This window comes from Haliotis rubra, unplaced genomic scaffold (assembly GCF_003918875.1).
Source record: "Haliotis rubra isolate DU_JTF1 unplaced genomic scaffold, ASM391887v1 Scf1025, whole genome shotgun sequence".
NCBI classification, from domain to species: Eukaryota; Metazoa; Mollusca; class Gastropoda; order Lepetellida; family Haliotidae; genus Haliotis; species Haliotis rubra.
In genome coordinates, this window is record NW_025764921.1 from 64,675 (window position 1) to 82,283 (window position 17,609).

The window sequence follows — 17,609 nt, forward strand, 5'->3', positions numbered from 1 at the left end:
CAAGAAAGATTTCTGAATTTATTCACTATTATAATAACATTTAGAAGTTCCTTCATATGGAATCTTTTTAAGCAATGTGTAGTACTGAAAATAAGAAAGGGTAAATAAGGAAATATAGGTATCTAATAATGAAGATATAAGTGAAATGGAAACCTTATGATCATGTTTTTGGAACATATTTGAATCAGTAATTTACATGTAGGAACCAGATTTATTATTTACAGGCCAACGTTGTTGTATGGATAGCATATTGCTTAGAGGTCAGTAAACAACAAGTATAGACCATGTTCATCACTCTCTAATGATCTTGTGTTCACTTTGCCAGTGAACGATACGGAGGAGAAGGCTGTCCGAGTGAAAACAGAGGAGCACATTACGGATTATGCTTTGAAAGGTCTGCGAACACTCTGCATGGCAAAACGGGTAAGTAGAGAAGGGAATATTTCCTCTGTTTTGATTGGGCTAGAAGTGGTCACGTGCTGGTCAAAAGAAATGCACATTGACTGCTTTGGTCTGGCACATATATATTATTGACTTACGTTATAAATAACAAGGCAGAAGTGCCCAGAAATGTTATGAAAAATTAAGAAGAAAAATTACATCAGTCTGTCTGTACCAGGATCAGCTGAACCCTCTGCTGTATATTATTTTTAATCTGTAAAATAATATTAATATCTAATTATTAGATGTTTTCCTAAACCTGACAGCCCATTTTTTGTGTCCCCCACCGTGATGTTGCTGGAATATTGCTGAAAGCAGCGTAAAACCATACTCAGTCAGTCAGTCATAAACCTGACATTATTGACCTTGGTGGCCAACTTCCATATGTATTGCTTTTTATTTATTTCTATAATACCTAGAGACAATCATTATAAATGCTGGGTCTTTTATATCTTGTTTTAGAAAGGTCTATTCAAAGCTATATGTATTTATCAAAATATACAAAATCCTGTGCAGTTATGGAATATTTTTAGCCTTTAATGACAAATGGTGACAAGCCACTAATTATGCATAAAGTTTGTAAACAATTTACATTGAAAGACTAAGTGTTGTGTATTGTCTATCGTAGACATTAAGTCAAGAAGTCTATAAAGATTGGCTCAAGATGCATCAGGAGGGGAGGCTTAGCTGGAGGACCCGTGAGATAAAGATTAAGTGACTCTGCATGTCGGATAGAAGAGGAACTTGATCTACTGGGTGAGTTAGACACAAACGTTTTTCCATGATCAAACTACACCACTTCAGAGGATTAATTAGATTAGTTGTGGTTCAGGTTGAGTGAATAGGTCCAATGAATCTCGGCCAGAACTGGCAGTCATCATTTAGGATTACTCTTTCACAATTTCAGTACATTCTGTAGTGATCTTATGATATCACAGGGTAGAAAATTAGGCATACCTACAAGTGGAAGAGCTTTGTCTGTTTTGTATCATCCCAAACATAGAAACAGAATACCATGTCTGTCTAGTGTGTCCATTCTATAATGACCGTAGAAGAAATTTCCTGCCAAGTTATTATTACAAATTTCCTTCAGAGTGTAAATGTAAACTTTTATTTACCACCAAAAATACTTCCATGCTTAATAATCTTGCCATGTTTACTTTCTTTGCTCTTAAAATGAGGAGCAAGCAATTGTTCATTACATAACCTACCTATTTTATGTTCACGTGTATATTGTACCAGATAGAACTTGTTGTACTCAAACATTGCTACATGCACTGGTGGCACAGCATCAACATCTTTGTCAATACATTAAATGTAATATGCGTCTGTGGCCTGATTTACTCAATTAAGTGAAGCAATAGAGAATGTATGTTGGATTACAGGGGTAAATTGTACAAGGTCAGGTATGTAGGTGTCTCAGAAAGTGAATAGGTCCTATGGGAATTTCTCCCAGCAGAAATAGTGGAAGACCTCCACATCTGAAGGACAATGAAAGGAAAAGCGAAACAGAAGCACAAGACCAAACGATAAGACTCCTGATCTAAATGTTCCTGAATCTCTGAGTATAAGATAGTAAGACATATTTTTAAGTCCCACTTTATTATGACACATGTCAATTATATGGGTATCCGTGAAGCGGAGAGAGACCGTGCCTATGAGAATTGATGTATATGAAGCGGAGAGAGACCGCACCTATGGCCATTGATGAATTTGTATTTGAATTCTCCTAGGGAGAAGGGTACAACACCCAGACACCCTCAGGTAACACTCCTACTACTACTTCACTGGCATCCACATGGAAGTAGTTTTGTTCAAGATTGTGTCTGTTATGAACATAATATAACTTGTCAAGGTTTTTCTGTTTTCCTATGTCTATAAAATCAGATGTAATATAATTGCATTAATAGTTCCCTGTATATGCAGTGCGATGAGGTGTTGCAGGGTCCATAGTGAATTCATGCGTAATGAATACTTCCTGAGCTATTGTGTAGGGTAGAGATAAGCTGATGTGATCTGGGGCTCCTTTCACGAAGCAACCTTTACTAAGGTTAACCCTAACTCCCATTCTTTAACATTACACTAAGGTTACCTTAGTGACTCACGCCTTAGTGCAATGTTAAAGAATGGGAGTTAGGGTTAACCTTAGTAAAGGTTGCCTCGTGAAAAGAGCCCCTGAGTGGTTTATGCCTAGTGAACAAAGGGAGATAACTCTGTTTTATTGGTCCAGGTGCAACTGGTATTGAGGACCGACTTCAAGATGGTGTGCCGGAGACGATAGCAAAACTACGGGAGGCAGGGATCAACATTTGGGTGTTGACAGGAGACAAACAGGTGCGTCTATTTCCTCGGTCTAGGAAGCAGTTCCAGTGTTAGATGTTGGATTAGGAATTGTAGCGGACTCTACTGTAAACTTTAAATATGAAAATAATCCTGTCCTCAGAGAAATTAATTCCTTAAGAAATCAAAGCATTTTATAAACACATAAGACATTGTATACCATTCTTGTATTGTTTCACCTGCTATAGAAATACTGTTTACTTTTGGTGTAAAATGTTTACTTCAGCTGTAGTTTGAACTTGAAAATATTAAAGTGGATTTGTCAAATTGGAAAATTAATCAGGTAATTAATCCAGGTTAATTAACAGGAATGATAAGAATATTGGGAAACAATAAAATGGATTGTTACACGTACACTATATTAAACATAAGTTATTTGTTCAGCAGATTGTTTGATTGTGTGCAGGAAATTAATATTTTGTTGGATAACTTTAAAAAAAAAAGTTATAAAGAAATCAATTTGTCTTAGATCACAAACAAATTTACCCCACTAAAGCCCCAAACCTTCACTCAAGCTTATGCCGATTGTGACTGACTGTATCCTAAACACTGTTATTCCATATTGTTCTCCAAGAAGAATCAGAAATGTAAATGTTTTTCTCATTGAAGAAATGCATTGTAATCATTTTCATTTTAACAGGAGACAGCTATTGAGATTGCCTATGCCAGCAAATTGTTCCACCGGAATCAGGAACCAGTCACCCTCAATAGCAACACAAAGGTAAGATGCTGTGTAGTGTCCCTTAGCTGCGACAGGATATATATCCTATATATTAGGTGAATGTCACGAAATGTCCCAACATAGCAGATTTGGAGTTACAATCGACTTATCGCTAACAGGGCCTTGAGTGTCCTTCAAGCTTATTCAGCAGTCCCCCACTGTCACATTTTTCCTCCCTTTCATCTCAAGAAGTGTCATGTTTCTGTGCTGTAGGAGGAAGCAAAAGACTTGATCGTCCATCACATTGAACAGATCAACCTGAACCGGACGTCACCATCCCAAGACGGCCCACCTGCCAAGGAGAAGGAGTATGCTCTAATCATCGACGGAAAGACGCTTGCCTTTGCCTTACATGACAACTCTTCCAAGAAGGCTTTTCTGAATCTCACCAAGAAGTGCAACTCTGTCGTCTGTTGCCGAGCAACGCCTATACAAAAGGTTGAAATATTGATTTCCTATTCCAGTTGTCTAACAAAGAGGTTATATGTGAGGATTCAAGGCTAGAATAGGTCCCCAGCAACCGTCCCCAACAGCCAACCCCAACAACTGTTCCCGACAATCGTCCTCAGTAACTGTTCCCAACAATCATCCCCAACAACTGTTCCCGACAAATCGTCCTCAGCAACTGTTCCCAACAATCATCCTCAATTACTGTTCCCAACAACCATCCCCAGCAACTGTTCCCAACAATCATCCCCAACAACTGTTCCCCACAATATGTCCTCTGTAACTGTTCCCAACAATCATCCCCAACAACTGTTCCCGACAATCGTCCTCAGTAACTGTTCCCAACAATCATCCCCAACAACTGTTCCCGACAATCGTCCCCAGCAACTGTTCCCAACAATCATCCCCAACAACTGTTCCCCACAATATGTCCTCAGTAACTGTTTCCAACAACCATCCCCAACAACTGTTCCCGACAATCGTCCCCAACAACTGTTCCCAACAATCATCCCCAACAACTGTTCCCAAATCGTCCCCTAACATCCCTAACTGTTCCCAACAATCATCCCCTAACAACTGTTCCCGACAAATGATCGCCCCTAACAGCCAACCCCAACAACTGTTCCCGACAATCGTCCTCAGTAACTGTTCCCAACAATCATCCCCAACAACTGTTTTCTGACAATTGTCCTCAGTAACTGTTCCCAACAACTGTCCCCAACAATCGTCCTCAGCAACAGTCCCCAATAACCATCCCCAACAACTGTTCCCGACAATCGTCCTCAGTAACTGCCCCCAATAACCATCCCCAACAACTGTTCTCCACCAATCGTCCTCAGTAACTGTTCCCATCAATCATCCCGAACAACTGTTCCCAACAATCGTCCTCAGTGACTCTTCCCAACAATCATCCCCAACAACTGTTCCCGACGATCGTCCTCAGTAACTGTTCCCAACAATCATCCCCAACAACTGTTCCTGACAATCGTCCTCAGTAACTGTTCCCGATAATCATCCCCAACAGCCAACCCCAACAACTGTTCTCCACCAATCGTCCTCAGTAACTGTTCCCAACAATCATCCCCAACAACTGTTCCCCACAATATGTCCTCAGTAACTGTTCCCAACAACCATCCCCAACAACTGTTCCCGACAATCGTCCTCAGTAACTGTTCCCAACAACCATCCCCAACAACTGTTCCCGATAATCGCCCCAGTAACAACCCCAACAACCATCAGTAACAACAACCCAACCAATCGCCCTCAGTAACTGTTCCCAACAACCATCCCCAACAACTGTTCCCACAATCGTCCTCAGTAACTGTTCCCAACAATCATCCCCAACAACTGTTCCCGACAATCGTCCTCAGTAACTGTTCCCAACAACCATCCCCAACAACTGTTCTCCACCAATCGTCCTCAGTAACTGTTCCCAACAACCATCCCCAACAACTGTTCCCGACAATCGTCCTCAGTAACTGTTCCCAACAATCATCCCCAACAACTGTTCCCGACAATCGTCCTCAGTAACTGTTCCTAACCTCACAATCGTAACAACTGTTCCCAACAACCATCCCCAACAACTGTTCTCCGACAATCCCTAACAGCCCCTCAGTAACTGTTCCCAACAATCATCCCCAACAACTGTTCCTAACAACTGTTCCCAACGATCGTCCTCAGTAACTGTTCCCAACTGTTTCTCCATCCCCAACAACTGTTCTCCACCAATCCTCAGTAACTGTTCCCAACAATCATCCTGTAACAACTGTTCCCAACAATCATCCCTTCCTCAGTGACAGTCTTCCCAAACAATCATCCCCAACAACTGTTCCTCCAACAATCGTCCTCAGTAACTGTTCCCAACAATCATCCCTAACAACTGTTTCCCTGACAATCGCCCTCAGTAACTGTTCCTGATAATCGTCAACACAACCCCAACAACAACTGTTGTTCCACCAATCGTCCTCAGTAACTGTTCCCAACAACCATCCCCAACAACTGTTCCCCAATCGCCCTCAGTAACTGTTCCCAACAATCAACTGTTCCCTCAGTAACTGTTCCCAACAATCATCCCCAACAACTGTTCCTGACAATCGTCCTCAGTAACTGTTCCCTCAATAATCGCCCCAACAACCAATCGCCCACAACAGCCAAACAACTGTTCTCCACCAATCGTCCTCAGTAACTGTTCCAACAATCATCCCCAACAACTGTTCCCTAACAACGACAATCATCCCCAACAATGACAATCATCCCCCAACAGTAACTGTTCAGTCCTCAGTAACTGTTCCCGATAACAATCAACCCCAACAACTGTTCCAGACAATATGTCCTCAGTAACTGTTCCCAACAATCATCCCAACAACTGTTCCTGACAATCGTCCTCAGTAACTGTTCGATAACTGTTCCCAACAGCCAACCCCAACAACTGTTCCCAACAATCGTCCTCAGTAACTGTTTCCAAAAACCATCCCCAACAACTGTTCCCGACAATCGTCCAATTACTGTTCCCAACAGCCAACCCGAACATCTGTTCTCCACCAATCGTCCGCAGTAACTGTTCCCAACAATCATCCCCAACAACTGTTCCCGACAATCGTCCTCAGTAACTGTTCCCAACAGCCAACCCCAACAACTGTTCTCCACCAATCGTCCTCAGTAACTGTTCCCAACAATCATCCCCAACAACTGTTCCCGACAATCGTCCTCAGTAACTGTTCCCAACAACCATCCCCAACAATCATCCCCAACAACTGTTCCCGACAATCGTCCTCAGTAACTGTTCCCAACAGCCAACCCCAACAACTGTTCTCCACCAATCGTCCTCAGTAACTGTTCCCAACAATCATCCCCAACAACTGTTCCCGACAATCGTCCTCAGTAACTGTTCCCAACAGCCAACCCCAACAACTGTTCTCCACCAATCGTCCTCAGTAACTGTTCCCAACAATCATCCCCAACAACTGTTCCCGACAATCATCCTCAGTTACTGTTCCCAACAGCCAACCCCAACAACTGTTCTCCACCAATCGTCCTCAGTAACTGTTCCCAACAATCATCCCCAACAACTGTTCCCGACAATCGTCCTCAGTAACTGTTCCCAACAACCAACCCCAACAACTGTTCCCAACAACCATCCCCAACAACTGCAACATCTGATTCCGGTCTTTGTTGTTTTCAGGGACATGTCGTCAAACTTGTGAAGGAAGAGTTGAAGAAGCTCACATTAGCCATTGGTATGTTCTGCAGAATTCTTAGGATTTTGTTAAGACAAGGGTATCTTTTATGACATTCTAACAATAACTCCTAGTCCCACAGACTTGCAGCTTACTTTTTTTTGACAAAAAGGTTTCAAATCTGTTAATATGTGTTCATTGTCACCATTTGCCGCCTTGTAAACTATATTTTTGAAATAATTGATATTAGGTGCTAAATATTTGTTATCTCCACTTTGATTGATGTAAGTCCTTTTTAAACTCATCTAGGTATTTTATGTAGATTGATACATGTATATATGCTGGAACCAGTTCACTAATGTTACATGCAGAATACTGGATCATTACAGTCCCAGTCCAGTTATCTCCCTTCGTCCAGCTGCAGCATTAAGTAGTCATCAAATCCTATACTCAAATTTTATGATATTCTCAATAACCACAACGGGGCTGTGGGGTAGCCTAATGGTTACTGTGTCTGCTCTTCACACTGACAACCAGGGTTCGATTCCAGACATGGGTACTGACTCATTCTTAATTGCTTGTCTCCTTCTTCTTGCGAATGATAGTGGAACACTTAAATCCCTTTTTGAAGCTTCCTTAAAAAAAGCGGACGTAAAATCACTCACCCAAGGTTGCCTTCCTTTACTGTTTTGGCGCCAAAATCAGTCACATGATCGCCCATGCTTGTCACCCTAGAGGACGGTTGTGAGAGCGCCTGGGTCCCCTATACGGCACTATATCATTTTATTTTTAGGCCTTTACCACTAAATTAGCTGTATACAGCATTTAGGAAGGATATACCAGCAATATGTTTCGAAATGTTTGTCTAAATTATCTGTTATCTTGTTTACAATTGTATAAAACTTGCATTCGTTGCAGGTACCGGTTGTCGGTTGCTGATCCGCATCTGTTATGTCCTAATTGCACTTCTACATGTTCTTCCAGCTTTCGCTGTCAACTTTGTCAGCATTTATCTGAAATTGAATGTAATAATTACAGTCAAATCCCGATGAGTCGAATGCCGGTGTCTCGAATATTATGCATAACTCGAAGTACCTGTCGGTTCCGACCATTCCCTATTATAGTTGTCATCATTTGAATACCGCTTACACGAATTCGTCTCATAAATACACACGATGACTCGAGAAGGAAATTGGTCCCATGAGATTCAAACAACAGCAATCTTGTATACATAAGCCGAAGTCAGTCAATGAGAAGTTGATTGGTGTAGCAAACTGATCCAATTAACAAACCAGCGCGCGGCTCACACCTTTCCGCCATTGACGGGTGAGTTCAAAAGGCAGATTAGTGATTGGGAAATGATTAGATAAACAAATGCTTAGGCGGAGGAATCAGGACTGGATCTTCTTTTTTTCTACCCTCATAGACATACCTATGTCTCGAATACATTGATAAGTCGAATTTAATACTTGGTCCCCAGCGATTCGACTCATCGGGATTTGACTGTATTTATATTCCATTCTTAGACGTGCCAAGGACAGGTCTAGACAACTTTTACAAGTCATGTCGAAACCGAGTGAATGCGCTGATAACCGTTTATTGCTGTCTACTGAGATTCACCATTCCAGTAATTACCAGTTGCTACTACGGAGCATGTTGCTGTGGCAGATGTAAGCTCCGGCTCCAGGAAGAGGTCGTCAACGTCAGTAGTGGCCTCGTCGCAGTCTAAGAAAACCACGGCATCGTCTTCTCAGGAAAAGAAGTCGTCTGCAGATAAGACTTTGGCGAAGTCTTCCCATCCTCATTCCTGAAGTAGCAGTTAAGAAGAAGACGAGATCTTCTACAGTGACGTCAGCAGTCATCTCAGCGCAGTCAGACGTTTTATCAATGCAGACATCAGATACCAGAGACGGCAGTTCTTCACAAGCACAGCGGTCCTTGGAAGAAGCCTCAGCTCTCTCAGATGCGTCTTCATCTTTACAGCAGCAGCAGCCGTCATCTCAGAATTTCAGCCCGGGTATCTTCATGCAGCAGTTTACTCAGCAGATGTTGGACCTGATGGAACAGAAGGCTGCGGCGAAGGCCCCATCTACGACAAGCCTGCACGAAGGACAAGCAGCCTGCAGATCGCATCCTGTTGAAGATGGTAGCCTGCGTGAAGGAGGTAACCTATGTGAAGGGTCACGCACTCGACGATTGTCCACGGCAACTTCCCAAAAACCTGCCAGCCCTGACAATGATGAGTCTGCAGAAGATGTTCCAGAGGAGCTTTCGCGAAGGAGCAGAACCAGATGTTCACCGGAGCATCGCAGAAGCAGATCATCCTCGACCTCAGATACGGACAGCCATCAGGAGCCTGCGCGCAGGTACCCCACATCCCGTAGAAGAGAATCTACACCTTCATGAAGGCACAGAGATACGTCTCAAGACTCCAGGGAGGATCCTTATCCGAACCGGTCACCTGAGCGCAGGTCTTCAGGAAGGTCTTCAGGCACATCTCCACGCACGTCTCCATGCAGATCTCCATGCAGGAAGGAGGCACAACGGCGACGATCTTCAGAACAAGAGGCCTCTAGATCTAAAGATGATGGCGGAATCATAATCTCCGATACAGAGATCAAATCTTGGATGGCTAATGGATTGAAACTTGCATCACCTTCTAAAGAGGATAATGAAGCATTCACATATATGATGTCAAACGACGACTTTGATACGCTCACCCTTCCACCCATCGATCCTGTTTCGGATGTACCGGGAACCTCAGCACAGGCTTCAGGAAGGCAACGAAGTTCCAGAGTCAGAGCGTCCCCCAATTCAACGCCAAGAAGTTCTCACTTCACCACAAAGATCCCTTCATGAAGGCCCCAGAGACTCCCGATCAAGCGACTCCCGATCAAGGACTTATAAAATAGAGGATAAGAAGCTGGCACAACTAGACACAACTACCAGATGTACCTTCTTTGGTCTAGCCAGATCAAGAGCCATCAATGAAACCGTCATCGCGAAGTTCAGGAACTCGACCTCTGAAGAGGATGGGATGATTTACTCTGCATTGCTGACCCAAAAGAAAGATCATCAGTTTATGTCTGAACATCTGGCACCCACATCAGCGGCTGTCTTCCTGCAGTTGGAGTGAGCGGTTCACCAAGACACTGTACAGAGCTCCGTGGTCAGCATCGTCTATCTTCGCAGGGGAAATTGAGGACGTGGCTAAAGAAGTTATGAAAGAGTCAAGAGAGGTAATGATGATCAAGTCCATCGATACACTGGCCAGTGTTATCCGTCAGACATCGCAACGCTACTCTGGCAAGTCGAAGTTTACGGTGATACAGAGAGCCAGGAAAAAGAAATACGGCAACTCCAGAGGAGGCAAGGATTCTTTTCGTCACCCAACCGGAGCTCCCAGAGGTAACCCCGGAAGAGGCAGAGCACCCATTTAGACGCTGATGGACGGGTTCGGAACGACTGGAGTCTTCCACCCCCAGCCGTTCCTATACAACCTTCAACAGTGGGTGGACGTCTGCAACGCTACTGGGAGAATCGAGGAATTCTTCAGGACGACTACGTATCCCAGATCCTACGCAGAAGATACAAGATACAACTACAAGCAGTACCACCATTGACAAGCAACCCTCTGGCCCACAACTTTGCTGCCGACCAGATGGAGAAGCTACTCGATGCCATCACAACTCTACTTGACAAGGAGGCAGTCTAAGAGATAAACAGGAGCTCGTCACACCCGGTTTTTACTCTCCAATCTTCATGGTACAAAAGAAAAATTCCAGGGAAAAGTTCCGACTCATCTACAACATGAGGAAATTCAACCAAGATTATCTAAAATTCAGGATGATACACCTTCCTCAACTGCGACAACTCGTTTGTCCATTAGACTACCTTGCCAGCATAGATCTGCAGGATGCGTATCTTCACATGCCGATACATCCGGACTCAAGGAGATACCTACAATTCCTCTTCAACGGACGTAATTTCCAATTGAAGGTGCTACCATTTGGAATATCATCAGCCCCCTGGTTGTTTACTCGAGTGACAAAGCCTGTCATGACATATCTACATCATCAAGGTCTACGCAGTGCGTTTTACCTGGACGACGGGATTCAAGCTCATCAAGATCCCAGTCAACTCAGACTGCAAGTAGACTTCACCATCAGGCTACTCACTCAACTAGGATGGCTAGTAAATCTCCTCAAGTCGGAACTAGAACCCACACAGGATCTTCAATTCTTAGGAATACAGATCATCACATCAGCGAATCGCATAGTCGTCCCAGAGGAGCGTTGGGTCAAGATACAACAGATGATATCTCAAGGACTATTCTCTCCGTTGGCACTACGAAGTTGGCAGAGCCTACTTGTTCTTCTCGAGTCAGCACAAGACATGACACGCAGAGGAAGACTACAACTGCGCCCACTACAAGTGTTCGTGAACGCTCATCTAGACAGTCTGGACTTCTTCGGACTACCGGACGGACTGAAACCATATCTTCTATGGTGGACTCGGAAGTCGAATGTTTGCGGAGGAACCCACTCAGAGCAGGAGTGCAACACTCATCTCTACTGGCTCTACTATGCTCCTTTAAGTTGGAAGACCAACAAAAGCTATTTAAAGCGCCTGCTTGGGATATCAGCGTAGTCTTGCAGCATCTCACCAGTGACGCTTACGAACCACTAGAAAGGACATCCTATGAGTTTTTAACACACACAACTCTGTTCCTGATCGCCTTGGCAACAGCGTCTCGGATGTCGGATGCATCACTTCAAGGATGGGGAGCCGCCCACCTCGACAATGAAGTGGCAGCAGGGAAATGGTCGAGTCAAGAGCAGAGACTGCACATCAACATGCTCGAGATGATAGCAGTAATAAACGCTTTACTACACTGGTCCAGCATACTAAGGAACAGACAACTGATGATCCATACGGACAACTCCACAATGGCGTTCTACATCAGCAAACAAGGATCAACACGGTCAAGGAATCTTCTAGACCTCAGCTTTCATCTGTTCAGCATAGACAACCTGAACATCGACATAAACGCATGCCACATTCCCGGAGCCAAGAATGTGATAGCAGACGCCCTATCTCGTCCAACACATCCATCCCCGACGGAATGGATGTTACATCCAGAAGACTTCAGATGCATCATACAGAGGATAGGATCTCCGCTGATAGACCTGTTTGCTACAAAGTTCAACAAACAACTACCAACATTCGTCTCTCCGGTTCCTGATCCACAAGCATGGGCAACATATGCTCTAAGCATCTCCTGGGAACGCTTACGCGTTTCCACCTCCAGCTCTAATACAGCAGGTGTTGCAGAAAATCAAGCAGACGAAGAAGCTGCAACTGATTTTGGCCGCACCCTACTGGCCAGCGAGGGTGTGGTTTCCGATCCTCATACAAGAACTCGGAAGTCCAACCCTGCAACTCCCAGAGTGGCCGAACCTACTAATTCATCCACACACCAAGCAAGCACAAGGAAATCCAACAGTATTTCAGCTACACGCATGGAACGTATCAAGACTTGCTTGAAGAAAAGAGGATATTCTGCCAGAGCAGCAAAAGCAATCACACCAGCTCTACGTAGATCAATCCGCAACTTGTACGACGACAAGTGGCAGAGTTTTGAAAAATATACATTGAGGAAGGGCTTCACGGCGATGAAAGCAACACATCCTCAAGTGGCGGAATACCTTTGTCATCTAAGACAAACGAAGAGTTAAAAGGTTCAACATTCGCTACATACCTAGCGGCCCTCAGCACGGTTATCACAATGAAGACGGGTGTTAAGCTGACCAAAGTACCAGAGATACTGGCTCTACTACGCTCCTTTAAGTTGGAAGACCAACAAAAGATATTTAAAGCGCCTGCTTGGGATATCAGCGTAGTCTTGCAGCATCTCACCAGTGACGCTTACGAACCACTAGAAAGGACATCCTATGAGTTTTTAACACACACAACTCTGTTCCTGATCGCCTTGGCAACAGCAGCTCGGATGTCGGAAATGCATGCTCTGGACTTTGAACGAACATGATTTTGAACGAACATGATTTGATGCACATTGCAACATCGTTCATCTGGGATTGAGATGGGACTTCATAGCAAAGAACCAACTGCCCGGTCAACCAGACAGACAGTTCCACATCCCAGCACTCTCGACAGTCCTTGGTCCACAGGATACTCAGGACCTATCCTTATGCCTAATCAGAGCATTGAAAGTCTACCTACAAAGGTCTAAGATGTGGAGACGAAAATTCAAGAGCCTTTTCATCCTTCTATCTACGGAGACGCCTACAGAGGTCTCACGTACGACGATATCGACGGTGTTTGCCAACCACTACCTCAGAGACATTGCTACCAAGGACGTTTCTGGCATTCACCAGTTTGGGCCTCTTGTTGTAACTCAGCAATTGACAGTTCCTCAAAGGCACTGAGATGAATCTCACCCTTTTATCACGTGACTTGTAAAAGCCAACGCTTTGAAGAGCTAGAGCTTTAGAGTCCATGTGCACGTCTAGGACTGACCAGCATGAGTGACAGACCCTGTACTTGTAAAGGACTTACTCGTACATAAAGAAGGGTCACCTCTCCACTTGATGCGAGCATCAAGGCATGGAGTTGCATAAATCCACACATAATGTCAGGAGAAGACGGTTCCAGAGAAATCTGACAAGTTGTGGTCCCCCCAGACTCATCAGAGAAAGCTGGAAGAAAGGATCAGCACAGTGCCATAAGAAGTTCCCTTGGGGGGGTATGCAGGACGTAAATCAGCAAGCTATAAGTGGCTTGACCCACCACCGGTTCCGTCGGATTCTACAAGCAATTAAGCATGAGTCAGGATAAGGAAAAATATGTATTTTTTTATTAAAATTGATATTTTATACTTATCCTGACTCATGAGCTCGGCCCTCCCAACCTCCCCTCATGGCACTCTGTATTTTCCTATAAATCCAGGTGTCGGGCTCATAAATGGAGAGAGTGACAAGCATGGGGGATCATGTGACTGATTTTGGTGCCAAAACAGTAAAGGGAGGCAACCTTGGGTGAGTGACTTTATGTCTGCTTTTTTTAAGGGAGCTTCAAAAATGGATTCAAGTGTTCCACTATAATTCGCAAGAAGAAGGAGACAAGCAATTAAGCATGAGTCAGGATAAGTATAAAATATCAATTTTAATCAAAATATTACATGTTTCATGGGCACTCTCATGTTTTATTCATTAGCCATTTTTCTCTTGTCCTTTGTAACGGAGCCCAAGATTCATTACTCCTCGTGTCTGTGCAGGTGACGGAGCTAACGATGTCAGCATGATCCAGACAGCTGATATTGGTATCGGAATCTCAGGCCAGGAGGGCATGCAGGCTGTCATGTCCTCTGACTTTGCCATTGCAAGGTTCAAGTATCTCGAGAGGCTGCTTCTTGTCCATGGTCATTGGTGCTATAACCGACTGAGTAAATTTGGAGCCTTCATGTTCTACAAGAGTTTGGTAAGGGAAACTGATAAATATGTTACTTGTGAACATTTTAACAAAATAATGAAAGGTGCCTTAGGGAGAAACAAGAAGTTGATAAACAGACAGCATACTTGTGGACATTTTGACAAAATAATGAATGGTCCCTTATGGAGAAACAGGAAGTGGATAAACAGACAGCATAACAGGGGAAGATTGTGAAATGAACACTGTGTTTAAGGATCATCATAGAAATAGAGACAGTGTTTTCATGCTCAAGGTACAATTGTATAATTTGATTATTCATAGTAAACAAACTTCTTTGTGTTTTGGGAAGGTCATTATTAAAGGGGAAACACTTGAGGAAAGTTATCATTTTTGTCTGATCATGGATGAACAGTCTCTTGCCTTCCCTGGAGCATGAATTAAATGTCTGCTTCAGCAACACAATAAGGATTTCTGATTAGAATCAATATTGCCATGCCAATGCTATTAGCATGTCATAACAGGCGACTCATCGGATTGGGGGGTCTGATCTTCCTGATAACATACAGATGGTGTGGAATGTTACTTGGGACTGTACATTACCTCCTTACATTCAAATGAATATGTTATCAGCTGTGTTAGTATAATATCTTTGCCATGTAGCTGAGTGTGGCATTAAATTATAAACAATCTAACTGATGAATTTGTGTATTTGGGGCAAGTGACTCTGATAACAGTGTTAGTAGCTACAGGGAGAGAAACGATATAGAACTTCTTGTTAATGATAAAGAAGTTGTATATCCATAGAACTCTCTCCATTGTTCCATACTCTCTCCCATGAAGATCCAGGCTAGAATTTATCTTCAGTAACCCATGCTTGTCGTAAGAGGCGACTAACAGGCTCGGGTGGTCAGGCTCGCTGGCTTGGTTGACACATGTCATCGTATCCCAATTGCATAGATCGATGTTCATGCTGTTGATCACTGGATTGTCTGGTCCGGACTCGATTATTTACAGATCGCTGTCATATAACTGGAATATTGCTGAGTGCAGCGTAAAACTAAACTCACTCACTCACTCACTCTCTATTGTTCACATATATTTTGAGAGGATCTGTATCTTTGTCCACTCATTGATGAACAATTTCAGGCTCTCCCATGCAATCACATGAATCACAGTGTATCAGTGCAGTCTTGTTTCAAGAGGATGAACAAGTAGCCAGTGGCGTTCTCCACCGAAGGCCCGGGTTCGATTCCCCACATGGGCACAATGTGTTAAGCCCATTTCTGGTGTCCCCCGCCGTGATATTGCTGGAATATTGCTAAAAGCGGCGTAAAACTAAACTCAGTCAGTCAGTCAGTGTTTCAAGAGGTCCTTCTGTTTCAGATGTCGGTGATGATGCTCTTCTGGTTCCAATTCTTCAGTGGTTTCTCCGGCTCCCTGATGCTGGACAGTATCTACATGATGCTGCTCCATCTTATCTTCACATCACTGCCTCCCATTGTCAACGGCATCTTTGACAAGGATGTGACGGCCGAGGTGCTGCTGGAGAAGCCGGAATTGTACAGTGTTGGCCAGAAAGGGGAGGTCAGTCTCAAGTCTTCTTGTTTGGATATTGCAGTATGAATATAGGGATTTTTCTAGATCTACTTAAGCTTATATTGAACCCAAACTGTGTGTCTCCTCTTTGGCAGAAATTGAGATCAGATCACTCGCGGGATACCGTTTTAACCCAGTATTGAATGGGGCGGTATGAGTATAGGCAGGGATTTTTCTAGATCTGCTTAGGCTCATATTCAACCCAAACTATGCATCTCCTCTTTGGCAGAAAGTGAGATCAGATAACTCTCGGGATACCTTTTTAACCCAGTATTGAATGGGGCAGTATAGAAGTAGATGCAGGTGTTTTTCTAGATCTACTTAAGCTTATATTGAACCCAAACTGTGTGTCTCCTCTTTGGCAGAAAATGAGATCAGATCAATCTCGGGATTCCTTTTTATCCTATTAAAATGGACTCCGAATGGCGCGCGTATAGGCGTAGATGCCGGGCACTTTTGTCTTTTCCTGAGCAGAACTCTAAAACCGTTCTCTTTTTCTTCACCAAACTTGGCACATAGATAGATCTGGTGATGTACTGGTGCCTTTTGGTAGTTTTGGAATTCTGAATAAATGTTTTTGGCGTTTCCATGGCAACAAGTTTGACTTAACCTGAAATTGGTGGTAGTGCTCTTTTCCGGAGCAGAACTCTAAAACCGTTCACTATTTCTTCACCAAACTTGGCACATAGATAGATCTGGTGATGTACTGGTGCCTTTTGGTAGTTTTGGAATTCTGAATAAAATAGTTTTGGCGTTTCCATGGCAACAAGTTTGACTTAGCCTGAAATTGGTGGTAGTGCTCTTTTCCGGAGTAGAATTTTAAAACCGTTCAATATTTCTTCACCAAACTTGGCACATAGATTGGTCTGGCAGTGTCCTGGTGCCTTTTGGTAGTTTTGGAATTCTGAATAAAATATTTTTGGCGTTTCCATGGCAACAAGTTTGACTTAGCCTGAAATTGGTGGTAGTGCTCTTTTCCGGAGCAGAACTCTAAAACCGTTCACTATTTCTTCACCAAACTTGGCACATAGATAGATCGGGCTGTGAACTGGTGCCTTTTGGTAGTTTGGGAATTCTGAATAAAATATTTTTGGCGTTTCCATGGCAACAATTTCGACTTAGACTGAAATTGGTGGTAGTGCTCTTTTCCGGAGCAGAACTTTAAAAACCTTTCAATACTCTCCTTCCACTTTTCTATATACACACCTAAGTATTTGACATAATCATAACTCGTAGACATAATCATGAAGAGTATTTTGCCATTGAGGGGGATATTGATGACTTTGTGTTCTTGTTAACCCAGTATTGGATGGGGCAGTATAGGAGTAGATGCAGGGATTTTTCTAGATCTACTTAAGCTTATATTGAACCATTACTATGTGTCTCCTCTTTGGCAGAAAATGAGATCAGATCAATCTCGGGATTCCTTTTTAACC

At 43.4% G+C, this 17,609-nt stretch overlaps 1 protein-coding gene across 1 annotated transcript in view; it reads left to right on the forward strand.

The window, feature by feature from the left end:
• LOC124271386 (phospholipid-transporting ATPase VB-like) overlaps positions 1-17,609 on the forward strand; it is a 99,923-nt gene that overhangs the window by 38,725 nt on the left and 43,589 nt on the right. Inside the window, exons 12-20 of the mRNA XM_046706530.1 lie at positions 326-423; positions 1,070-1,122; positions 1,157-1,197; positions 2,672-2,775; positions 3,422-3,502; positions 3,716-3,940; positions 7,131-7,185; positions 14,423-14,625; positions 15,961-16,161. Of these exons, the coding sequence (XP_046562486.1) occupies positions 326-423; positions 1,070-1,122; positions 1,157-1,197; positions 2,672-2,775; positions 3,422-3,502; positions 3,716-3,940; positions 7,131-7,185; positions 14,423-14,625; positions 15,961-16,161 (1,061 nt within the window). The remainder of the gene's footprint in view (positions 1-325; positions 424-1,069; positions 1,123-1,156; positions 1,198-2,671; positions 2,776-3,421; positions 3,503-3,715; positions 3,941-7,130; positions 7,186-14,422; positions 14,626-15,960; positions 16,162-17,609) is intronic.